The 26,864-nt window shown below is 36.1% G+C and overlaps 1 protein-coding gene and 1 pseudogene across 13 annotated transcripts in view; one reads left to right on the plus strand and one right to left on the minus strand.

Moving 5' to 3' along the window:
- The window catches only part of NCOR1 (nuclear receptor corepressor 1), a 156,360-nt gene that overhangs the window by 35,846 nt on the left and 93,650 nt on the right, over positions 1–26,864 (plus strand). For 8 of the 13 annotated variants that reach the window (XM_058559592.1, XM_058559591.1, XM_058559602.1 and 5 more), the window contains exons 4-9: positions 1,714–1,906; positions 6,404–6,586; positions 18,244–18,357; positions 24,244–24,300; positions 24,859–24,911; positions 25,244–25,270. In XM_058559592.1, the coding sequence (XP_058415575.1) occupies positions 1,714–1,906; positions 6,404–6,586; positions 18,244–18,357; positions 24,244–24,300; positions 24,859–24,911; positions 25,244–25,270 (627 nt within the window). The remainder of the gene's footprint in view (positions 1–1,713; positions 1,907–6,403; positions 6,587–18,243; positions 18,358–24,243; positions 24,301–24,858; positions 24,912–25,243; positions 25,271–26,864) is intronic. The other 5 variants (XM_058559598.1, XM_058559604.1, XM_058559597.1 and 2 more) reach the window with 1 other exon arrangement.
- LOC131417985 (nucleophosmin-like) lies at positions 9,109–9,820 on the minus strand (annotated as a pseudogene).

The raw sequence follows: 26,864 nt of genomic DNA on the forward strand, positions 1-26,864 counted from the left end.
GCAGTTACATTGAATCTGTAGATAGCTTTGTGTAGTATTGTCTTAACAACATTGAGTCTTTCAATACACGAACATGGGATGTCTTACTATTTATTTAAGTTTTTCTTAATTTCTTCCAGCAATGTTTTGTGGTTTTCGTTGTGATAACTCTTGAGCCTCCTCAAATTTATTCCTATTTTATTCTTTTGGATGCTGTTATAAATAGAATTGTTTTCTTAATTTCATTTTCAGATTGTTCATTGCTAATGTATAGAAATACAACTGATTTTTTTTGTGTGTGAGGGAGATCAGCCCTGAGCTAACATCCGTGCTAATCCTCCTCTTTTTGCTGAGGAAGACCGACTCTGAGCTAACATCTATTGCCAATCCTCCTCCTTTTTTTCTTCCCCAAAGCCCCAGTAGATAGTTGTATGTCATAGTTGCACATCCTTCTAGTTCCTGTATGTGGGACGTGGCCTCAGCATGGCTGGAGAAGCGGTGCGTCGGTGCGTGCCCGGGCTCCGAACCCCGGGCCGCCAGTAGCGGAGCGTGCGCACTTAACTGCTAAGCCAGCGGGCTGGCCCAAAATACAACTGATTTTTGCGTGTTGATTTTATATCCTGTAACTTTGCTCTATTATTAGCTCTAACTTTTTTTATGGATTCTTTAGAGTTTTCTACACATGAGTTCATGTCATCTGTGAATAGAAATACTTTACTTCTTCCTTTTCAATTGGGATGTCTTCTATTTCCTTTTCTTGCCTAATGCTTTGACAAAAACTACTAATAATTTATTGAATATCAGTGGCAAAAGCAGTCATCCATGTCTTGTTACTGAAGCTTCCTACTCCGTTATTTTTCATGACATCATTGTGAATTTTAAGAAGATAATGGGATTTTATGTCTTGAATGAGATTTTAAGTTTTTGAAGTATAATAATTTTATAGACCTCAAAATTTATTTCATCATCTGTCCTAAAAATGAAACCCAGTGATTATCTTTTCAATGAAATGTTGTTTTGTGAGACATTCATTTAAAGCTTGGTCATAAAGTAAAATGTCACTTCTGTAAATACTTTGGTAGAAAATGAAAAGTCAAATTACTGATCATCCATATGTAGTACTCTATAGAGTACATCCTGTAAAGAAGTCAAAGACAGATTCCTGACCTTCGAGACACTTATGTACTTGGGAAAACTAGATAAAATACATGTTTTGAGGGTCAGAATTATGTCTTCAAAACAATGTTGCATTTCCACTCAAGAGACTGGTCTTTAAGTCTTAATAATACCTCACAACTCAAGTCATTTATCTTTCCATGTAGCAATTGCTGGGAGATTTGTTTTTTTCTGCTTGTTTTTGTTATTAGTTGAAAATGGTAGCTCTTCTAGTCTAGATTATACTGAATTCAATTATGACATATGTTTAAAAATATTATTTTATGGATAGTCTTCAGCAACTTTAAATTTTCTGCAAATTGGAATCTTTTGTTATGTCTTGCACTTCTTTACCACCACCACTCCCACCTCCCCTGAACAAACTTTTTCTATTAGAATTAGAAGTTTAATAGTACTGTATAGTGCTGTATATATCCTTCTGGGGTCGGGGGAGAGGGGAGAGGGATTCACTTTGAACATAAGCTTTTTCATTTATTTCGAAGTCCAGCTGGGGATGGTAATAGAAAGTTGTACATCACTTAAAAATTTTCAAGTGTTTATTTTTTGTGTATGTGTTAGGCCTCAAGAAAGGAGAACTGGATATGAACAGTTTCACCCAGGCCCATCCCCAGTGGATCATGATTCACTGGAATCCAAGCGACCACGTCTGGAGCAGGTTTCTGATTCCCATTTCCAGCGTGTCAGTGCTGCGGTCTTACCTTTAGTGCACACGCTGCCAGAAGGGTTGAGGTCTTCTGCAGATGCTAAGAAGGTAAATATTTGTTCTCTTACCCTGTGGAGTTGTTGGCCTGTAATGTTTATTTAGCCATGTTCAGGCACAGCGCCTAAAAGAAAGTCCGTTTATGCTGGTCTCTGAAGGTTAGTGCTATGGAAAAGTAAAAATTTTGTTAAACAAAACTAGAAACCACAGACTTAGTGCTCAAGACTTTTCAAGTCAGTACTTTTGACTTTTTGGTAAATGAACACAATGTGAGGACTGCTGTAAAGAAAAATTGCTGTTGAATAACTCTCAAGCATTTTGTGCTGGCTTGCTGGGCTTATAAAATGTGGTCAGAGGTACTCAAGACTGCCACAGTTTGTTAAATTTAAATTAAATTTTAAATAATCCCCTAAAGTCAGTTGCAATTTGTTAATTTGCTACATGGGAGAAAACACATTTTAGGTAAGGTTTAACTGTGCTTATAATTTTTATGAAGAAAAAAAATTTTTTTCTAATTTATGTATAAAATATTCTTTAGAAAACTTGGAAATACTGAGGAAAATAGTTACCTGTAATTCTGTATCTTGGAGATGACTATTTTTAATTTGTAGCTATATCTTGTGATGTGTCAAACAATGTGTATTGTCAATTTATGAGAAGGTTTTATTAAGATCAAACTTCTTTTCCTTTTGTGTTTATTGTTATTTGCTTTTCTTTTGTGAAATGCATGTTTGTGTATTATGTCCTTAATTTGTGGCTGAGTTTATCTTTTTTAACTGCCTATTTTGCTTATCATTAAATCTGCAGATTAGGAAGTACCTGGCACTTAGTAGGTACTGAATATTTGTTTTAGGAAGAATAAACTAATTCTTTAAAACTCCTAAGAGACAAGTGTTAACTCTTTTATTGTCTGTTAATATCTCTTACACCTTCCTCCCCTTTTTCTTTTCAAATCTCTTTCTCATAAAGTTTATTTACCATTATGGCTAATTGCCTTTCCACCCTGATGTCAGATAAATAAGTACCCACATATTTCCTTTGAGTTTTTATGCAGTGAAGAGTGATTTAAAAGATAGTGAATATGTCTGCAATTTATTTTCAAATAGTTCAGCCAAAAAAGAAAAAAGATAGCTGTGTGCATACATATATATAGAGAGAGAAAGCAAATATAGCAAAATGTTAACAACTAATGAATCTAGATGAAGGATAAATGAGTATTGATTGTACTGTTCTTTCAACTTTTATGTAAATTTGAAAATTTTCAAAATAATAAGTTGGGTGGAGAAAAGCTCTTTGTGATAAGCTAGAAATCAGCTAAACTTCTGGGATTTTTGAGACCTGTCTCACCATGTGAAATATGTGTATTATTAGTCTATGGGTTTATAAGACATGTTTTGCAGCATTAAAAAAAAGAAAGAAAGAAAGAAAAAAACATACTGAATAAAAATCTTCTTCCAAGGCTGAATAAATTACCACAAATGTAGTTTATAGCTATAGAATTTTTTAGCAAAAAGGGATCTTAAAAGCTCATTCATTAGAATGTGACACGTTGGATCATAGTACAACCTATTTCCATTTTATAGTAGAGGAAACAGATGTTAACAAAAATTGTGACCTAGTTAGTGCCTCCTGAGTTGGAATGAAAACCCCTGATCCCTTGTCCTGCTTTTTTTCCCCTGAGTTGTGAAGTATGACTTTTTTTTTAGAATAAGTAGAGATTTTGAAAGAATTAGCATTTGTTCATTTTTTTAAAATGTTGTTAAATCCAGGTGTATCATTTATAGAAGAATTAGATAAGCGTGAAGGAAAAAGTTGCTTACAGTCTCATCAGTTAGAAATCATTAACTTTTTGATATTTATTCTTCCTTATTCGGGTGAATATACATATATTTTTTTTGTGAGGTGATCAGCCCTGTGCTAATATCTGCCAATCCTCCTCTTTTTTTGCTGAGGAAGACTGGCCCTGGGCTAACATCCCTGCCTATCTTCCTCCACTTTATATGGGACACCACCACAGCATGGCTTGCCAAGCAGTGCGTCAGTGCACGCCCCTGATCCAAACTGGCGAACCCCGGGCCGCCGCAGCGGAGCGCGCACACTTAACTGCTTGTGCCACCGGGCAGGCCCCTCGGGTGAATATTTTAATGTGCTCACTTTGTACACTGTGTATAACTTTGTTTTTGCTTAAATATACACGAACTTCTTTGTGTCAATAAATTTACAACTGTATTTTTAGTGGTTACTTAGTATTCCACACAGGGATATAAAGTAATTTATTTAATTGTCACACATGTAGTTTACTTTGTTCATTAGAACAATGATGTATGTTCTTTAGTCTGATTTTCTTTTTGGTATACGTTCTTATTTATTTCCTTAAGGTAAATTTCTATTAGTATAATTTTTATTTTGTGAGGAAGATCAGTCCTGAGCTAACATCCATGCCAATCCTCCTCTTTTTTTTGCTGACGAAGATTGGCCCTGGGCTAACATCCATGCCCACCTTCCTCCACTTTATATGGGATGCTGCCACAGCATGACCTGACAAGCGGTGCATTGGTGTGCGCCCAGGATCTGAACCTGGACTGCCAGCAGTAGAGTGCGCGCACTTAACCGCTATGCACCGGGGCCGGCCCCCCCTCTATTAGTATAATTAATTATACACCAGAGTTGGCATGTTTTTAAGGCTTTCATGATTGTTTCCAGATTGTCCTGCAAAAGAGTAGGACCAATTCTTATTCCTGACAACAGTGTATGAGGGTGCCCAGTTCTTTTGTACCCTTGCTGATACCACATATTTACTGTTTTTACAAAAAAAACATTGTTGAGCCAGCCCTGATGGACTAGTGCTTAAAGTTCGGCGCTCTTACTGCTTCAGCGGCCCAGGTTCGTTTCCCGGTTGTGGGACACACCACCTGCCTGTCAGTTGCCGTGTTATGGTGGCGGCTCACATAGAAGAACTTGAAGGACTTACAGCTAGCATACACAACCAAGCACTGGGGCTTTGGGGAGCAAAAACAAAAAGAGGAAGATTGGCAACAGAAGTTAGCTCAGGGTGAATCTTTCCCTGCAAAATAAATAAACAAATCATTGTTAATTTGATAATTTTTTAACTTGCAAAGCAGAAGATTGTGTTTTTTTATTTTGATCCATCAGCCTTTTCTTTTTTTTAATATGTTTTACTGTTGGCTTTCCTCATTTAGGCCCAAGATAATGTGAATACCTTTTTTTGTTTGTTTGAGGCTCTTTGTGATTTGCTAATAAATGCCATATAAGTATTTGCTATTGTTTGGCTTTTATTGTGATATAAGATGTGAGGTAGAAATCTACCTCTTTTAGATTAGCTATCAGGATGTTCCAACACAAGATTATAAGCTCCATAGAGGCTAGCGTCATGTCTGTTTTGTTCACCACTCTGCCTAGTGCCTGTCATTTAGTAGGCACTGAAGGAATTGTTTTTCTGTTAATTGTTTAACTAGAAAGGAAGTCAGTGGAAAATACTGATATATAATAGTAGTCCTTAGGGCGTGCATCAGATCACCTGAGGAGCATTTTCAAAATCTGATGAATCAAAATATAATCTGTTTTGCTATTATACATGTTCTGTAACACGTTTAGCTTTTTATATGCATATGGTAGGAGAATGACATGAATATAGCATAGAAGTCCTGGTGGTTCATAAATGATTTTTCTTTACATATTAATGTTTCAAAGCTCTCAGGATCAAGCTGTCTCATAATTAAAGAAATAGCCTTCATGATGTATGAAGACCTTACTTAAGGAGATTTGAAAATTCTGCATTTAGTCTTCATTTAGTGCAAATAGTAGCTGGCTTAGTAAATTCAAGAACTGCTCTACTTTTCACAGTGTTAAGTTATCTAGTGAAGATGTGAATGTTGAAAAGAAAGTGGAAAGACATTTTATCCTGTATTGTTTATTTTTAAAGATAGGTAAAGAAGGTTATACCCCAAATCTGATTTTTTATTTTGATGTAACATACTGTTTTCAGCAGATGACCTCAAGGATTTACATCTTAACAAAGGAAGCATGAGCTACAGGGTTTAAAGCCACCAAAGATTGACTATAGGCTGAACGCAAATGATACTGGGGCTTTAACTGTATTATTACTTGTATTAGAGTTGTTATTGCTTTTGTTAATGCTCTGCTTACAAAGTTTTACAGGTTTTAAGAAATATATATTCCTTTGTCATGATTGCATTATTATTTCCCCAGAAATTATCTGTAGTCTCAGTAATGTTACACTAAGGGCTGGTCAGCCTTAGCCACCTCATTCCGTATGGCTTTTAGGATCTTCAAAATAGTGAATGATACTTCTTAATTATAAAAGTGATATAAAATCAGTAGGGTTTGTATGTGTGTGCATGTATTTGTGTGTGTATGAAAATTGCTACTATAGGGCTCCCATATAGAGAAATAGCACACATGGCTCTGCTATGTTTTAAAACTGACTTTTTCAGTTAAGAGAATCTTGATGCTAACATTGGCTATCGGTGAAGAATAAATCGTTGTTCTTGATTTTCTTCTCTAAAGGATCCAGCATTTGGCAGCAAACATGAAGCTCCATCTTCTCCAATCTCTGGGCAACCATGTGGAGATGATCAAAATGCTTCACCTTCAAAACTTTCAAAGGAAGAATTAATACAGAGTATGGATCGTGTAGATCGAGAAATTGCGAAAGTAGAACAGCAGATCCTTAAACTGAAAAAGAAACAAGTAAGTGTTTGATTTTACTGCTTAATATATTCTAATGTGTGTTTTTCTCCCTAAAGAAGATAATGTTGAATTTTCTATATTTTTCAACTTCAAATATGCCTTGTATATTTTTGACTTGCCTTTTTTTTCCGCCCTTAGTTTTGTTAGTTTCATCCATTCATTTCCTCTGCTGCATTGTCTGATAATATGATTATATCATTTGTCCTTTTATTTTTTATCTTATTGGATGGGCTGTTTCTAGTTTGTTGATATTCTGTACTGTGGTGCTATGTTTTTCATTCACATATAAACAGATTTTCTAGGGCATATGCCCAGGAATGTCATTGCCTGGCCTGAGAGTATGCACGTCTTCGAGTATACTAGATGATAGCAAATTTGCTAAAATGGCAGTACCATTTTACATTCTCACTGGCAGTATGTACAGGTTCCAGTTTGTGTATATCCTTGCTTTCACTTGATAGTTTTTTTTAGTTGGGTGTGAAATAGTTCTCACTGTGGTTTTAATTTGCATTTCTCTGATTAGGAATGAGACAGAAGTTATTTTCGTTTGTTTATGGGTTATTTGTGTACGTTACGTGGATTGTTATTTTATCATTTTCTTATTTTTAGTATTTCCTGAAGTCTCTTGTCAGTTGTGTGTATAGTGGATCTTTCCTAATTGGTGGTTTGTCATTTTGCTTTTTTAAGGGGGGAATTTCTTTTTTATTGAGATAAAAAACATTCGTGGGGCCGGCCCGGTGGCGCAAGCGGTTAAGTGTGCGCGTTCCGCTGTGGCGGCCCGGGGTTCGCTGGTTCGGATCCCGGGCGCGCACCGACGCACTGCTTGGTAAGCCATGCTGTGGCGGCGTCCCATATAAAGTGGAGGAAGATAGGCACCGATGTTAGCCCAGGGCCGTCTTCCTCAGCAAAAAAGGAGGAGGACTGGCGGATGTTAGCTCAGGGCTGATCTCCTCACACACACACAAAAAAAACAAAAACAAAAAAAAAAAAACATTCGTATACCATAATATTCACCCTTTTAATGATTTTTATTTATTTTTTCCCCCCAAAGCCCCAGTAGATAGTTGTATGTCATAGCTGCACATCCTTCCAGTTGCTGCATGTGGGACGCAGCCTTAGCATGGCCGGAGAAGCAGTGCGTCGGTGCGCACCCGGGATCTGAACCCCGGGCCGCCAGCAGCGGAGCGCCCGCACTTAACCGCTAAGCCGCCGGGCCGGCCCCACCCTTTTAAAGTGTACAATTCAGTGGCTTTTAATGTATTCATAAAATTGTACAACTATCACCACTATATAATTCCAGAACATTTTTATCACTTCAAAAAGAAACCATATATCTATTAGCAGTTACTCTATTTCCCCCTCACCCCAGCCCCTGGCAACCACTAATCTATTCTCTGTCTGTATGGATTTGCTTATTCTGGACATTTCAGATAAGTAGATTCATATAATATGTGACCTTTTGTGTCTGGCTTCTGCTTTTTTCATTTAGCATGTTTTCAAGATTCATCCATGCTTTATCTTGTATCAGCACGTCATTGCTTTTTATGGCTGAATAAAATTCCATAGCATGAATATACTATGTTTTGTTAATCTGTTCATTAGTTGATGGACATTTGGGTTATGTTCACTTTTTGGTTGTTATGAGTAATGCTGCTGTGACATTCATGTACTAGTTTTTTTGTGGACATATTTTTTCGTTTCTCTTGGACATATATTTAGGAGTGGAATTGCCAGGGCATATGGTAAATCTCTGTTTAAATTTTTGAGGAACTGCCAAACTGTTTTCCAAAGCAGCTGTACCATTTTACATTCCTACCAGCAGTGTATGAGGGAGGGTTCCACTTTCTCTACTTCCTTGTCAACATTTGTTATTTTCTTTTTTTTAATAGCCATCCTAGTAAATGTGAAATGGTATCTCATTGTGGTTTTGATTTATATTTCCTTAATGCTAATGATAAGCATCTTTCATTTGCTTATTAGCCACTTGTATATTTTCTTTAGAGAAATGTACATTGAGATCCTTTGCCCTGTGTTTAGTTGGGTTATTTGTCTTTTTATTGTTGAGTTATAAGAGTTCTTCATGTGTTCTGGATACTCAGATATATGATTTGCAGATATTTCCTCTCATTCTGTGGATTGTCTTTTCACTCTCCTGATAGTATACTTTGATGTACAAAAGTGTTTTTTTTCTCTTGTTTGATTCATTCAGATATTTATTGAGCAGCTAGGGAGATGCAAAAGTGATTTAAAATGTGGTCAAAGAGGTGAGTCAAATGCACAAGTAATAGAAAGCAAAGTATAAGGTTGACTGACTCACAGCAGTCAAACGAAAATGCTTTAGAAAATCAAGAGTGAGATTGCTTCCAGCCTGGAAGCGGGTGTGGGTGGGTGGCAAATCAGGAAAGGGGATTGAGATGAAAATAGAAGACTTTAGTCCGGATTGTTGGTGATACTCAGTATAGACTATATTTGTCTCTCCTTTTCCTATCTCCCCGTCTTTGGGCTTAATTTACCAGGACTGTTCAATCTGCCTTTTCTAGAGTTGCCTGCATTTTTGCTTTAATGTTTTCTACAGAACTAGGTACTATCTGTGTTTTAGGATTTTTTTTCCTGTTTTTTGAAGGATTTTGACCTTATGATCTTGGTGTTGATGATTTTGAGTCTTTTCCATTCTGGTTTGATTTTTGTGCTTTTTTGGCTGCAATATCTAGTATAGATTTCTTTACTGGCACTTTTTCTTCAGTTTTCTCATCATCATCTTTATGAGCAAGTTTTACTTTTTTCTGTGGAACCCCCTTACCACTTCCAGGTGCAGATCACTTTTCAGATGTACGTAGGAGTTTCACGTCCTCCTTTTCATCTTCTGACTTGGCATCTTCCTCCGTAGCTACTAAGTGCTGTCCCTTAATATGTACAGGTCCTGAACCACATTTAGACCGCAGGTGGTGTTATTTCAAAGTCCCCGAGGGAAACCATTGGCTGTACAAATGTTTTGAAAGTTGCAGTGTTAACTTTAATTGGACTGCCTTCATAATTCATTGCCTCTGCTTCAACAATGTGCAATTCATCCTTTGTACCAGCCCCTAAACTGACTGTTCTTAAAGATAACTGGTGCTCATTTTCATCATTACCACTTTAAAGTGGTAATCTTTGTTGGCCTTTAGTTCACAACTGAAAAGATAGTTCTGGGGCTTTGGGGGGGGGGCTCACATCCATTTCCATTGAATCTTCCATGGGGTGGTGGCAGGCACTTAGGTGAGAGACAAGGCAGACGGAGATAAATGACTGTTGTAATGGAGAACAGCTGTGCAGGACCAAATCATACCAGGGCCCAAAGTTTTTAATTGTAATGAACTCTAATTTATTTTTCCTTTCATCCCGCTTGTGCTTTTGGTGTCATATCTAAGAAACCGTTGCATAATCCAGGGTTACAGAGATTTATACCTATGTTTTCTTCTTTGAATTTTATAGTTTTACATTTAGGTCTTTGAGCCTAATAGTGTTTTTTGGTGAACAGTATTTCTTTAGACTTTGTATGAGACTACCCTGGGGTCATTAAAATAGTTTATTATATTGTCTTTTTAAAAGTTACAGTTTTGCTTCTCACATTCTTCTTTTTTGTGTGTGAGGAAGATTGTCCCTGAGCTAACATCTATTGCCAATCTTCCTCTATTTTGTATGTGGGACGCTGCAACAGCATGGCTTGATGAATGATGTGTAGGTCCACACCCAGGATCCGAACCCGCGAACCCTGGGCTGCTGAAGTGGAGCGTGAGAATTTAACCAGTACGCCATTGGGCTGGCCCCTCATGTTATTCTTAATCTATCGGAAATTGATTTTTTTGTGTCTTCCTCAACATAGGGGTCAGCATTCATTTTTTTCCTATATGGATACTTAATTGAAAAGTGCATCTTTTTCCAACCGTTCTACAATTTTAGCTCTATTATAATTCAGGTTTGTATCTATATTGATTTCTGGGCTTTGCATTCTTATTTATTGGCCTCTTTTTGGTTTTGATGCAGAAATTCAATAGATAGTTTCCTAATTATTAGAGCTTTATAATAATTCTTTTTTTCCAGTAAGGCAAGCTCTACTTCTATAGGCATGTTTTAGCTATTTAAAGTTTTTTGCCATCTCATGTAACTCATAGGATCTCATTTTTTGGTTCTCTAAAACATCTTTCTGGAATTTTCATTGGAATCATATAGAATATGGAGATCAATTTGGGGAGAATGATATTTTTATGATACTGAGTCAGTTCATGAATATGGTATATCTGTCCATTTATTTAGGAGGTCTTTCATGTTTTATTACTCTCTGTTCATAAATATTTTATATGCCTGTGTTAGATTCAACTCTAGGTACTTTATATTTTTGAGGATGTTAATAATATTTTTTAAAAAATTATATTTTTCTAATTGTTGCATTCGATTCTTTTTAATTTATTTTTGTGTATGTGTGTGTATGAGGAAGATCAGCCCTGAGCTAACATCCATGCCAATCCTCCTCTTTTTGCTGAGGAAGACTGGCCCTGGGCTAACATCCGTGTCCATCTTCCTCCACTTTACATGGGAAGCCACCATAGCATGGCCTGACAAGTGGTGCCTTGGTGCGCACCCAGGATCCCAACCTGGGTTGCCAGCAGCAGAGCGCGCGCGCTTAACCACTATGTCACGGGGCCAGCCCCCGATTATTTTTTTTTAATATAGAGATCAGCAACATCCCTAAATTAGCCTTTTCATGCTAATTACTTATTTGTAGATTCTTTTGGGTTTTCTATGTAGGTCATGGTCATATCAACAGTAAAAAAAAATGACAGTTTTGTTTCTTCCTTTCCAGTTCTTAAACCTTTTCCTTTTCTATTGCCATCTGGTTAAGAGTGCAACACATGTCAAAAGTGATTATTTTGTTGTTTTCTGCTTTTAAAGGAATGCCTTTCACTTTTTACCAATGATTATGTCAGTTTCTATAGACATCCTTCATCAGGTCGGGAAATTCCCTTCTATTCTAATGTGCTAAGAGTTTGAATCATGAAGAGGTGTTGAATTTTATCAAATGCTTTTTCTGCATAAGTTTGCTGATCATATAATTTTTATCCTTTAATATATTAATATAATGAACTATAATAATTATTTTTCTAGTGTTAAATCACCTGTGGATTTCTGGGTTTAACTTAACTTAGTCATGATGTATTATCTATGTTTTATAAGTTGCTGGATTTGCTTTAACAATGTTTGTTTTGGGGTTTTTGTATGTTCTTATTTGTGAGAGAGGTTAGCCTGTAATTTTCTTTTCTTGTACTATTCTTGTCTGGTTTGGTAACATCATGCTAATATTATAACTTTTCTAAACTCTGAAATAGTTTGACTAAGATTGTAATTATTTGTTCCTTGAGTGATAGAACTTGGTAAAAGCAGCTGGACTTCTAGTGGGTCTTTTTTGAGTGTGAGAGAAGATTTTTAAAATTAGTGATTCAACTTTTTTTTTTTTTAATTCAGTTCTATTTCTTCTGGAGATAATTTTTTTCCCTCATTTTTTGGAATATAATTATATCTTCTGTATCATAAGTTTCTGCTTCTTATTTCCTTTCTTTCGTTTAATTCTCTTTTATAACTTCTTAACACATTAATTTTTTAGTTTTTTTTTCCTTTTTTCCCTCTCTGCTTCTCTCTCTCACTACATTAGCTTCATTCAACAAGTTTTAATTTGTGATACTTTTTATTATCTGTTGTCGTTTCTTTTTTGACCCCTGTATCAATTAGAAGTGTTTTTTTTAATTTCTAGGTGTATAATTTTTTCTTGACTATTTTTGGTTATTTGATTTCTACCTTTATTTTGGCCAGAGAGTATGGTCTCTAATACCTAGTCTTTTGCAATTTTTGGTTATTGAATTTTGGCCTAGTATGTTTATCAGATTTCATAAAAATACTCTGGACATACTTGAGAAGAATGTGTATTTTTTACTTTTAAAAATCATCTCTGTCTTGTGTCGTTTTTGTCTGAAACTTATCAATTAACCACTGTGATTTTGGATTTGTCTCTCTTAGTACTCAATTTTTTAAAAAATTGAGGTATAATTGACATACAACATTATATTAGTTTCAGGTGTACAACATAATGGTTAGATATTTGTGTATGTTGTGAAATGGTTAGATATTTGTATATGTTGTGAAGTGATCACTACTGTACATAGTTACAGAATTTTTTTTCTTGTAATGAGAACTTCTAAAGTCTACTCTCTTAGTAACTTTCAAATATGCAATACAGTATTATTAACTACAGTAACCATGTTATACATTACCGTCCCCATGATGTATTTATTTCATAATTGGAAAGTTTGTACCTTTTGACTCCCTTCACCCAACACCACTCGCCCGCCCCAGCCCCCTGCCTCTGGAAACAACCAGTCTGTTTTCTGCATCTATGAGCTTAGTATTTTGTTTTGTTTTGTTTTTTTAGATTCCACATATAAGTGAGATCATATGGTATTTGTCTTTCTCTGTCAGACTTATTTCACCTAGCATAATGCCCTCAAGGTCCATCCATATTGTTGCAAACAGCAAGATTTCATTTTTTTTTATGGCTGAATAATATTCCATTGCATATATACACCACATTTTTTTATCCATTCATCCGTCCATGGAAACTTAGATTGTTTCCATGTCTTGGCTGTTGTAAATAATGCTGCAATGAACATGGGGAATGCATGTGTCTTTTCGAGTTAGTGTTTTCATTTTCTTTAGATAAATACCCAGAAGTGGAGTTGCTGGATCATATGGTAGTTCTGTGTTTAATTTTTTGAGGAACCTTCATGCTATTTTCCATAGTGGCTGCACCAATTTATATTCCCACTAACAGTGCATGAGTGTTCCCCTTTCTCCTTTTCTCCACATCCTCTCCAACACTTGTTATTTCTTGTCTTTTTGATATTAGCCATTCTAACAGGTGTGAGGTGATATCTTATTGTAGTTTTGATTTGCATTTCCCTGATGATTAGTGATCTTGAGCATCTTTTCATGTACCTGTTCGCCACCTGTATGTCTTCTTTGGAAGAATGCCTATTCAGGTCCTCTGCCCATTTTTTAATCAGATTGTTTGGTTTTTTTTGCTGTTGAGTTGTGTGAGTTTTTTATATATTTTGGATATTAACCCCTTATCAGATGTATGATTTGCAGATATTTTCTCCCACTTCTCAATTTTTTTTTTTTTAATTTATTTATTCTTTTCCCCCAAAGCCCCAGTAGATAGTTGTATGTCATAACTGCACATCCTTCTAGTTGCTGTATGTGGGACACGGCCTCAGCATGGCCAGAGAAGCGCCCGGGATCTGAACCTGGGCCGCCAGCAGCAGAGCGCGCGCACTCAACCGCCAAGCCATGGGGCCGGCCCCCACTTCTCGATTTTTATCCTGTGTATTTTGAGACTGTTATTTTAGGTGAATACAAGTTTATGATTCATATTTTTCTGGTCAATGAAACCTTCTATTATAAGGTAATAGCATTCTATCTCTTGTAATGCTTTTTACCATTAGGTCTGTTTTGCCTGATATTGATGTAATTAGATCAGCATTCTTTTGATTGATATTGGTTAGTTTATCTTTTTCCTTCCTTTTGCTTTCTGTGCTCTTACATTTAAGGCGTATCACTTATACAGGTGTATTGCTGGGTTTTGTTTTTTATCCAGTCTGACAAGCTGTCTTTACACAGGATAATGTATTTCTTTTAAACTGACTATGATGATTGGTAATATCTCAATTATTTTTAACTGTTTTATTTTATGCTTTCTATTTGTCCTGTCTTTCTTATGCTGATGTTGGTATTCTTGTTTGTTTTTTCCAATCCTTATTTTAGATTATTTGTCTTGTTTACTTTTTCCTGTCCCAATAGTTTGAATTTTGTATACTATTTCTTTGTTTGTAGTGGTTTCCCCAGACCTTTTAACAGCCTATTTAACTTGAAGCCTAAAACTAATTAGTATTTTAACCATCTTCTTCTTTTTTTTTTCTTTTGGTGAGGAAGATTGGCCCTGAGCTAATATCCGTTGCCAATCCTCCTCTTTTTGCTTGAGAAAGATTGTCGCTGAGCTAACATCCGTGCCCATCTTCCTCTACTTTATATATGGGATGCCAGGGCAGCATGGCTTGATGAGCAGTGCATAGGTCCGCACCTGGGATCCGAACCTGCAAACCCCGTCTGCCAAAGTGGAGCATGTGAACTTAACCACTGCGCCACTGGGCTGGTCCCATTAACCATATTCTTTAGTAATATGAGGGCATAGAACTTCTTGATTTCTTTCTCTTTCCTCCCAGCTCGTATGCTATTGTTGTCATATATTTTAGTGCTTTTTTAAACTGCCAAAGCCATTATTGTATATAATCAGTGTTCATTTAGGTTTACCCACGTGTTTGTCATCTGACTTGCTCATCTTGCGACACAGATCTTCCATTTGGGGTACATGCTTCTGCTTGAAGAGCATCCTTTAGAATTTGCTTGAGTGGGAATCTGTTAGTTGGCAAATTCAGTATTTGTTTTGTTTTTATGACTTAAATGTTGCCGTTCATTTATGCCTGTTTATTGAAAGATACTTTTATTTGGTCAGTGGCTTTTTTTCTCTGTTTTCTGTTGGTACACTGTCTCCTGGCTTCCATTGTTAAGACATATCAGCTCTTAGTCTAATTTTTATTCTTTTGTGGGTAGTCTGAATTTTCTCTCTGGCTGCTTTCAATATCTTTTTCTGTAGGTGCTGTTGCTTTTACTGACATATTTAGGATTGGGTTTTCTTTCTTTCTTTTGTTTTAATCTATCCAGCTTGAGACTCATTGGGCCTCCTGAATGTGGTAGAGTTTTTCATCAGCTCTGGAAAATTCTAAGCCACTATCTTTTTTACAAAACCCTTTCCTACAGTTTCTTTGTTTTCTCCTTCTGAAATTCCTGTTAGATTTAACATCACTCTTGTTTTCCATGTCTTTTAATTGCTTTTCTTTCCCGTTTTTTGCTTCTTTGGGCTTCCTTGTAGGCAATTTCTTTGTCCTTGCCTTTTAGTTTTCATTTCTCTTTTTAGTTATATCTAATCTGCTGTCAAATATATATCAACTATTTCAATAATTATGTTTTTATTGCTGGAACTTCTACTTGGCTCATTTTTAAATCTTCTTGGTCATTTAAGATTCCCTTGCTTGTTTTTTTTTTAAATATGTTGACCCTTGCTTTACTTATTGAATCATATTAATTTTTTTTTCTTTTTTTGGTGAGGAAGATTGGCCCTGAGCTAACATCTGCCAATCTTCCTCTTTTTGCTGAGGAAGACTGGCCCTGGGCTAACATCCATGCCCATCTTCCTCCACTTTATATGGGACGCCGCCACAGCATGGCTTGACAAGTGGTGCGTTGGTGCGCACCTGGGATCCGAACCGGGGAATCCTGGGCTGCCGCAGCGGAGCATGTGCACTTAACCACCTGCGCCACCAGGCCGGCCCCAGATCATATTAAATTTATAATAATATGCCTGACAGTTCTTTTAAGTCTTAGTGGGTCTGTTCTGCTAGGTTGGTGTTGGTCTGGTCTGATCCTGTCTTTTCTTTAGTTTCTTCACTTGTAAAATGGTAATAATACTACTAAGCACACTAAGTCATGTGGTTGTTGTATGAGTTGGGATAATGACTATATTATATAATACATGGCACATAGTAAGTGCTCAATAACACTAACCCATTATAGTAATTAAAAATAATGGAAAATATGATCGTCATGAGATATACGGGAGCTCCAGATTTTATTGAGGAATATAAAAGACAACTTGAGTAAATAAATATACTGTAGTTGGATAGAAATATAGTGTTAAATAATGTGTGCTAATCCAATGTTAATTGATATGTTTTATACAATTTCAATAAAAATTACAACTAAATCTGTTTAATTATTTGCTGTTATTGTAAAGTTAATGTAAAAGAACAAATAGGTGAGGAAAAGTTTGTATTCTTTAATTTTTTTATTTTTTGAGGAAGATTGGCCCTGCACTAACATCTGTTGCCAATCTTCCTCTTTTTTCTTTTTTCTCCCCAAAGCCTCAGTACGTAGTTGTGTATCATAGTTGTAGAGTTGTAGCTCTTCTGTGTGGGAGCGTGCGAACTCAACTGTTAGGCCACCTTGCTGGCCTCTTTTATTTTTTTAGTCTTTCTGTTACAATGGTTTTGTCCCAGGACTACTTAGGTACTAAGAACAAAATGTGATTTCCTGAAGCTTGTTTATTTCTTTCTCTACAACTACTTCACAGGGATTGTAAAAGAAGGCCCTCTGGGCAAGGGACAGAAAGGGCATGGTTGAAGAATTTATTCCCATAAAAATGAACTCACAACTCCAAATATCTGTCTTTTGCTTGTACAGATAGCAGACTGCAAGAGTACTTTCAATTCCCAAATGGAAGTGGTCCTTGAGCTTCTCTCCTGGAGGATTTTTATCCTTTCATTTGGGTTTGGTCTGATTTATATCACTAGGAGCCTTGACTATCAGTCATTTTAGTAGTATAGATAATTTTTCCTCAAGGCTCTTAGTAGACTTAACATCTTTCCCTAATATCTTTTTTATTATCTTAGACAGTGAACTTATACTATATTCATGTTGCTCTCTGTTGAGCATTTACTAGGTATCAGGCACCAGTTTAGGTGCTGAAAAAAAAAAGCAGTGAACCAAGCAAAGTCCCTGCTTTACTTCATTAATAATTGTATGTAGTATTTACTAAACATTTTTTTTTTTTTTTTGTGAAGAAGATCAGCCCTGTGCTAACATCTGGCAATCCTCCTCTTTTTTCGCTGAGGATGACTGGCCCTGGGCTAACATCCGTGCGCATCTTCCTCCACTTTATATGGGATGCCGCCACTGCGGAACGCGCGCACTTAACTGCTTGCGCCACCGGGCCAGCCCTTTACTAAACATTTGTAGATAATCTTCTCAAAAGGCTCTGTGATAGGTAGGATTAATATTCCTACTTTACATATGAGTGGTTATATACTTGTTCAAGATTGAGGTAAGGTCCTAGAAAGGGTTGTAGGATCACACCACTTCTAAAGAGTGACGCTAAGCTGAAACCCAGGCAGAGCAATACAGATAGCTTTCTGCTTTGTAATTGCACACATCAGCAGTCCCTATTCTTGTGGTTTTGCCAGTGCCTCTTGACTACAAATATAAAGATTAGCAGGGCAGGGGTAGGGAGTGTTTGAGGGGAGCTTGATGCTGTGTTGAGTTAAGAATTAATTCTTAAATGCTGTTCTACCATACTCCCCCCACCAGACATTAACACATACTGTGTATGTATAACATATAAAAGTGTTTTTCCAGTGCCACAAAAGGTCATTGTGATAGAGATATATGGGATACCTTCATATGTTTAGTTTCTCTTATTATTTTGCTTTAAATTTATCAGAATTAAAATATAAAAGGATTTGTCTATCTAATGATGATTTATGTTGTTTAGTTACTAGTCAAAATAAATCTGATTGGATTGGTTAGAGCCCTTGGATCCATTAGACCCTGGTAGATTAAATGATTGCTCTATAGAATCAACAAAGCATTGCTCAGTAGCATGTGTTTTCTCTGCTGATTAATTACTGGTGGGGGTGACATGCACCAGATGCCTGACTCTTCCTTTCTGGGTCTCTTAGCAACAGCTTGAAGAAGAAGCAGCTAAACCCCCTGAGCCTGAGAAACCTGTGTCCCCTCCTCCTGTGGAGCAGAAGCACCGCAGTATTGTCCAAATTATTTATGATGAGAATCGGGTAAGCCCATGCCATTTCTGATGACACAGGCCTTTAAAACCACTTTACTGTGCCTTTTCTAGTTATCAGTGTGTTCTGTGGAGATGTTAATTGTGTTAAAACCTGATTTCTGTTATAATTTTTAATGTTCTTAAACTTTGATTGACTGAAGCTTCATGTTTTTTCCTTATAGATTGAAGAAAAGTTGACAGTTGTGTCTTAAATTATTTAATATTTCATTTATATCTTATATTGTATAAATATTATTTAATGAGTATTATTTTATCAGCTGAGTCTCTCTCCTGTTATATAAATACTGACAAGCAAGTTTGTAGCACGTAATACAAAACAGCCGTTTGATAGTTTTTCATTTTATAAGGACATTTAATGCCAAATACTCATAGCATTCTAATAGAGATGGGTCATTGGATGTGGAAACAACTTACATTATCAGCTTCAGAATTGATAGCTGGGCTATGGTTTGAATCTTAGTTATAAAGTGTGAAACCATTGACCTTTAGGTGGACTTTGGTTTTTTTAGGTTTATTAAAACAATTTCTTGTTTCATACTCATAATTAAAAGCGTCCATGGATTTAGGAAAGCCAGGCCTCAATTCTATGAATAATTTTGTGATGTCAAAGTTAGTTTTTGGCTGGAATTGAACCCAGGAACTAGCAGTTAAAGGGAAACTGATTTCACCTTAATACAAAGAAAACTTTCCAACAGAGCTGCTTAACACTGGGCTTCCAGAAGTCCCCAGTCCCCAAGAGAATAATGTACTTATAGTACTATGGGAGAGAATAGGCTTGTTAGCTAAAGACGATCATAAGATAGAAATTAGAATTGGTGTTTCAATTTATTTGCTTTGTAGTGAGCGGAGTTGTAAGAATCAGTACATCTTACACAGGCAGCCTATGACTTTATAATAGCCCAGATCCTAAAGGAACTTGTTCTTAGGAAAAACAACTGTGAATTAGTCATTAAATAAACATTTGTAGGAATGATCTTAGACTCGGATATACTTGTATGAGTGTATATAGATAGATAACTGAAAGTCATCAGATATATAATACTTAAGATAATGGTAAGTGTCATGGGCAGGTAAAAATGTGAGCAATTAATATTATTTTCTTGGCTGGGTTCAAAATTAGTCCAATTAATGGAATGGACAGAACAATCTACATGAAGATCTATCCAATGAGGGTGAAGGGCACTAAGGGAAGCAAGTGATGAGGACTGTCTCATGGCGTGCATAGAGGGGCAGTGACTCCATGGTCATGCAGGGATGTGGCCCACAGTCGAAACAGGTGCCCCCTCATTTAAGAGAAGCCAGGAACGTGGAGTTTTATGTGAAATCTCCTGCATTTATGTGGGCTGATTGACTTCATGGCCAGTTTGTGACCTCAGGAATAAATAGGGATTAGAGCTGATAACAGTGGAAAAGAATCTTATAAAATAAAATGTTGACTTCTTTCTTAATATAAGTTAATCTTCAAATAAATTGAATTTAATGATATTTATTAATTGGTTGAATTTCTTAATTAGCCTTGTCTTACAGGCTTAATAAACAGTTCCAATATTAGTGAACTCTGTGGTTGCCTGACTAGAATGTGAGGACTGAAAACTATTGATTAAGATCTGATAGAGAGTTTCCTTTGTGTCTAATTTTTGTATATATATGTTTTCATTAATTAGTATAGTAAATGTTTATTGATGCCCATCAACAAAACCGAAAACTCCTTCCAGACCTCTTCTTTTCATTTTAGTATTTACATATGCAATTTGTTGTGCGTTCTGTGAAGAACAGAACAACCAAACCTGAAATCTGTCTTAATATTAGACTTACAGTGAAGATTATTGTAAACTCACAGTAACTGTAGAAATCATCTTTTAAAAAATATATTCTTTTTGTATACCTGCTACTAGTCATCTGCTGTGTGGTACTTGTGCAGTCATAAAATTGTAGCAGAGGTTCCTGGAGGGCAAGCGATGAGAGCACAGATGGGCTAGACACAGGCTTTCTCACTACTCATTCTCCAATGCTTTTTCTGCCTCACTGTGCTGCCTTCTGTAAGACCTTCACTGCCTCTTTAGCTTTCTTTAATGAATGACCTTATCTGTTTTGACACCATAGATAAGGAGAGATGGGCATGACAAGAGTCCATCTCCCTCTTGTTTGGCAGCAGTCTACATTGATTGGGAATTAAGCCAAATGTGGCTTAAGAGATGAGGGCCTCTATCTTCTATAAGCCATGTTTTTTTTATTTAGAAAGTTAGTGGGAAGAAGACGACTACCCAAAAGTGGCTGTTAATTTTAAAGTTGACTTCCTGAGAGGAAAGTTGCCTTGCCTCATATTTAAACTTCAGACTAAGATTCATTTAGTCTCTATAAACAGATCTTCTCCTGGACTGTTTTTAACAGTTCAATTTGCTGTTACCCTTCCCAGTTGTAGGTTCCAAAAATATTTGTAAATCCTCTAATTTCACAATTATAATACATATAGAAAACGGGGTATATAAGTGTAGTTTTCAAAAACATCTTGTTTATGTTTTGATTGAATGATTTGCAAGTTAATGTGACACCATAGGAAAGAAAGGGATTGACAGTGGAGAGTATACTTAGTGCCGACAACCTCTGCTTTCCTAGGCCAGTGTCCTAGGAATTATCCATTTCCGTCTTTGCCACTCTGTAGATTTAGTTAATCAGTGAAGAGCATCAGCCCTACCTCCTAAGTATTAGTCTGATTAATCACTTCTCTCTTTCTCCTTTAGCAGTAGCCCTCATCTCTTGCACAGATATTGAGTTTCCTTTCTTCAGTCTTTTTCCTTTCTAACCCATCCTTCATATTTGAGTCCCCCTTGTGTGATTGTTCAGATAAAACCTTTTGATGATTTCCCACTTTCTACAGAATAGCCCAAACTTTTTATGCTTACGTCCCTACCTGCCTGGCCCTTGGCCCGATACTCCTTTCTTAGTCATATCCTACCAGAAAAGATTTTGAATGTTCCCTTGAAATTGTTAATACCTTTACCTCATGGCGTTGCCCCTGCCTTCAGGCGTTCCACTCTCTTGTCTTGTCTTGTCTGTCGAGTGCACTTGAGCTTCACAACACAGCTCAAGTATCATTTTCTCTGTGAAGCCTTTCAAGATCCCTTATCCTCCTACACCAGGAAGGGCCATCTATTCATTGTTTTCTTAATGTCTAGCAAATTCCTGGCACATAGAACATACTCAACATATGTTTGAGGAATTAATTAATTCTATCTGTAGACTTAGAATAAAAATTATAATATGGAAAAGTGAAGGTTTTAAATTAAATTTTTTTTCTTCCAAGCTATTGATAGGTTAATCTGTTCTTAGCAATCAAGCCAACGCGAAGTCAAATATTTAATAAAACTTTGCAAAACTTAAATCTTAAGATGTCTGCAAACATCTTAAATATCAGCCTTTAAGATTAACCCTGAAAAAGTTAGTGTCTCTATATAATAGGATACTAGTAAATATTTGCCATAATATAATTTTACTTCTTTGTTTCTCAGTATTATTTGTGTACAATTTCACTGACCCCTTCCTGTTCTTGGTATAGACTCTAATAGAAAGCCTTGAGAAAGCAAATTTAAAAACTGTTGAGTCTAGAAAGAGTTGCAGGTGCTAGATATTTCCCAATTTATCATCTGTGATGATGTTACAGTCATCCCTCAGTATCTGCGGAGGATTGGTTCCAGGACCCCCTGATGGATATCAAAATCCACGATGCTCAAGTCCCGTATATAAAATGGTGTAGTAGTTGCATAACCTATGCACATCCTCTCATATACTTTAAATCATCTCTAGATTACTTGTAACACCTAATAGAACGTAAATGCCGTGTAAAAAGTTGTTACACTGTATTGTTTGGGGAATAATGACAAGAGAAAAAAGTCTGTATATGTTCAGTACAGATGCAGCCATTGTAGGCCTTGTGATCTGCAGTTGGTTGATTGCACGCGTGTGGAACCCACAGATATGGAGGGCTGACTGTATTTGTATGTTATTTAATATACAGCCATGCGTCAATTAACGACGGGGATATGTTCTGAGATATGCATTGCTGGGCAATTTTGTCATTGTGCAAACATCGTAGAGTGTACTTACACAAACCTAGATGGTATAGCCTGCTACATACCTAGGCGTGTGTAGTCCGTCGTTGATTGAAATGTCATTGTGCAGTGCATGACTGTATGCCTAAAGCTAATAAATTTGACTACAGTGATAATTATATTTTGGCTTCTTGAGATTAAGTTACCTTAGAACAGTTGTTCTCAACTGGAGACCTTTTTGATTGTCATAACTTGGGGGAGGGGTGGAGTGCTACTGTCATCTAGTGGGCAGAGGCCAGGGTTACTGCTAAATATTCTACAATGCATAGGAAAGCCCCCACAACAAAGAGATATCTGGCCCAAGATGTTAATAGTACCAGCGTTGACAAATCCTGCCTTAAAACTATTTACAGAAATAGGATTTGCTGTGCAAATTTAATGGGTTTTTATAGTTTTGTATTTGACGTTTTTATGTTTATTTCTCATCTGAACATTTTAAGTTTCTTGGAGTTTAGAAAGTACATTACACTAATTTGTGCTTCCTGTGGTAGTGAAACATAGTTCTTTTCATATAATATATGCTTAAATAAATATTTGACTGATGGATTGTGATTAATAAATGAGGTGAAAAGGAGAATGTTAAGGGAATGTCTTTACACTTGGGAAATACTGGTTGATATCCATTCCCATTTGTGTGTCATATCAGAAGCCCTGGAGAGTTTCCCAGCCACAAATGCGTTGAGGTGGGAGTCTGCAGCAGGCAGTGAGCCACTGTTACTAATGAGAATGATTGGGAGCAGGAGAGAGATTTGAGAACCACTGACACATTTGCTAGTCATATAATTCCGGTTTAGACATCTTTAGTATTGAGGTTTTTATTTTGTGAGGAAGATCAGCCCTGAGCTAACATCCATGCTAACCCGTCTCTTTTTGCTGAGGAAGACTGGCTCTGAGCTAACATCTATGGCCAATCCTCCTCCTTTTTTTTTTTCTCCCCCCAAAGCCCCAGTAGATAGTTGTATGTCATAGTTGCACGTCCTTCTAGTTGCTGTATGTGGGACGCGGCCTCAGCATGGCCGGAGAAGCAGTGCATCGGTGCGTGCCTGGGATCCAAACCTGGGCCGCCAGTAGCAGAGCGCACGCACTTAACCGCCAAGCCACGGGGCCGGCCCTAGTATTGAGTTTTGTTATATTTCATTTGTCTATTAAAGGAAGATTTCTGTTAGATGCACTTTGGTCTAGATTATTTTACTTGTGAAAGTGGAATGTAGAAAATATATAATTCAATGTTTATTTACTACTGAACACTTTTGAGTAATTCAAACTAGTTGTTTCCTCTGTTGTTTGGTTATTGCTAAGATTTTCTTGTAACTAGAAAGTAAGTTTGTTATAAGCTTTTCTTCAAAGGGATCAATTTGGCTTGTTAGCGCACTAAAGATTGGCAACTTCATGATATTTTATGTTTTTTAATTTTTACTAAGGTCATTTTGAGTTGAAGTATTTAGAATGTTTGAGGGATTTGTTTCTAATACTGGATCTCTGTTCCCTCTCCCTAGAATCTGTTTGCTGTTTAATATCTGTTTGCTTTTAAGAACGTACCAATTCTTTAGGTGTTGCTTTCAATACAAATGTTAAGCTTTGACTGAATTTGGTGAGGAAGCTATGAAAATAAAATTAGAAAATATTTCAGCCTATCATATGAAAGAAGAATATTTGGAAATAAGGATAAATTCAACTGTAGTCTTTAGGTAAAATTATTAAATTGACTTTGCACTTAGGTGATGTAATCTTTTAATTATACAATATGATACTGTCTTTATCTGTAGAAAAAAGCAGAAGAAGCTCATAAAATATTTGAAGGCCTTGGCCCAAAAGTTGAACTGGTAAGTAAGAAATTTCTTTTTTCATTTCTAGTGCTTTTTCTGTAGTAATTTTTCTTAGAATAAGTTGGAATACAATCTGTTTATTTTGGGATGTAGCTGGGCAGTAAGTTAGTGATAAAGTTTAAAATAATGGTGCGCAAACATAGTTACCTTTGCAGAAGCATTATCCTGAACTTGTTTTTGCCTGAACAGCCATTTAATCACTCCAGGTAGAAGGAGGGAGAAGTAAGAACAGAAATAGAAAGTTCTTTGAATCACAGTTAGGATGATGACCGTGCTTAATCTTCTTTTGCCTTTGAAATTAAAAACCTATGAATAAATGTATTTATTATGAGATACAATGGATTTATAAACTTTCTTACAGGAGTGGCATTGTTAGGAGATGGGGTAAACAGGATTATGCAAGGAACCCAAAAGTGTGGAATTTTTGGTAGGGCGTGTATTGCGTAGATCCGTTAGTTCTTTACCTAGGCTTACATTAAAATATAAATTGTTTCTTTGTCTTTTCATAGACTTATGTACAACATTTTATATGTAAATATTTTATTTATTTTATAGCCACTCTATAACCAGCCATCAGATACTAAGGTGTACCATGAGAACATCAAGACGTAAGTATTTATCATCTTTGGAGTTCTTCAGTTAAAGACCATATATTCTATAAAGAGATCATTTTTATTTTATCTGCTGACATATTATTATAATATAGTGTAGGTGTGTTTTAGATTTGTGTAATTTACTGTTGTTTTACTATATGTTATCTTCCTCTGGCTTCTTGGGGGTTGGGGTAACAGCTTTGAGTTTCCGAGGCCAAAAAATGAAATAAATTATTGCATAAAACTAGCTGGTTTTATAATCTGCTAGTAAAAAGGTGGATACTTAACATTGAAATGGCTTACCTTGAGGCTTGAATTTTTTGCCTCCTGTTTTGTCTTTTTTTCAGTGGAGTACCTGCAAGGCGCATGATGAAGTAAGATAATGAAGCTTTTTCATTTAAGACTAGTGATGACACCGTCCCCCACCAAGCCACATCTGCCATTGCAAAGTAGAAGTGCCACGGATCATTTTATCATTATTCAAAATCCTATTCTAGGGAAATCCCTTCCATGACTCTTGCTAATGACGGTATTTGTAGACCCTTCTGCCATTTAATGTCCTGGTGCCTTGGAAGCGCTCAGTCATCTCACGTTGGTGAGGAGACTGCTCCAGAATGTAGTTGCTTAGCCTTGCTCATCCTAGATACCAGGCCTTTATGGATGCAGGTTCTGGAACAAGAAAATAAAAGAAAAGAAAACCTAATTTCTTGATCTGATTGAAGTAAGAGAGGAAGCTAGATAGGTATCTTTTTTTTTTAAATTATCATACTTGAAGAGAATTTTAGGTGAATTATTCTTAGTTTGTAACAAAAATGTGATATTTTTACTTTATGTTTTATTAACTATAGCCAGAACATTATAATTATTTACTAGTACAGTTACTAATGAGCACATTGCTATTTATATATATATATATATATTTTTTTTTTCTTTTTAAAAGATTTCTTACTGAGAGTATGTGCAATAGTTTACTACTTTGCAGAACTGGTGGCAAATATAATTTGCATGGTAGTATGCATGAAAAAAATTGAAATTTGAATAATTTTAACTTTTGTTAAGTGGTTCATAATAAAAGTCGTATACTTAGAATTTTTCTGTGAGATGCTACTATGGTCTTGACAACCCTTAAAAGTAGGTTAGGCAAAACTCATATAAAATATGCCTTGTTTTGGAACTGTTTAGCTGTTTTAACATTTTTTGAAAGGAGAATAGCAGATAAAATCTAGTTGGCTACTTTTAATGATTTTTTTTTCACAAAGCTTCAGTTATGTTTGTGTTCTGTCTTTTTACCCCCAGTATTAGCTGGAGAACAGCTCTGTCTAATTTATTTCATGTTATCTACATTGCCTACTACAATGCTTATCAGCACCCTGTCCTGAGATGGGTTACTGACTGGCTGACTTCTTCATTTAAGTTCTTAGGAAACATTTTAAACTATATTTATTGATTGTCATTTGCTTTTGCGTATGACTTAATTAGAACAAAGTGAATCTATGGTAACACTTCCACTGTATCTCACCTTGTGAAATATCGTTTACTTAGCTGCATGCATCCATATGAATTGTTCAGTAGCTATTCTTTCATCACCGTCATTTGCTTTGTATGAAATAGCAAATGTACCTTTTAATAATTCTTTTCATCTCTTGGCTACTTTTCCATATAGCCAGCTCCTGATTGTCCATGCTTATTTGAGTGGAGCCAGTGTCACTGTTAGTCCTGAGTGGCAGATAATCCAAAAACTTACTTCTACTTGCCTTGGCTTTGTATTTATATTTGAATAATCAGCTTGAAATCCTTTCTGGAAGTAGGTGGGGTATAAATATTTATATTTGAACCTGCATGTCATTGTTTTTGAAGGTCACAATGCTTCAAATTTAAAAAGTGAAACTGTTACATTAAGATATAAGAGACGTCTTCTTGTCTTGTCACATTGCCCTCCATTACTTCTTAGAGTGGATTGTGTCATTT

This window comes from Diceros bicornis, chromosome 18 (assembly GCF_020826845.1).
Source record: "Diceros bicornis minor isolate mBicDic1 chromosome 18, mDicBic1.mat.cur, whole genome shotgun sequence".
Taxonomy (NCBI): domain Eukaryota; kingdom Metazoa; phylum Chordata; class Mammalia; order Perissodactyla; family Rhinocerotidae; genus Diceros; species Diceros bicornis.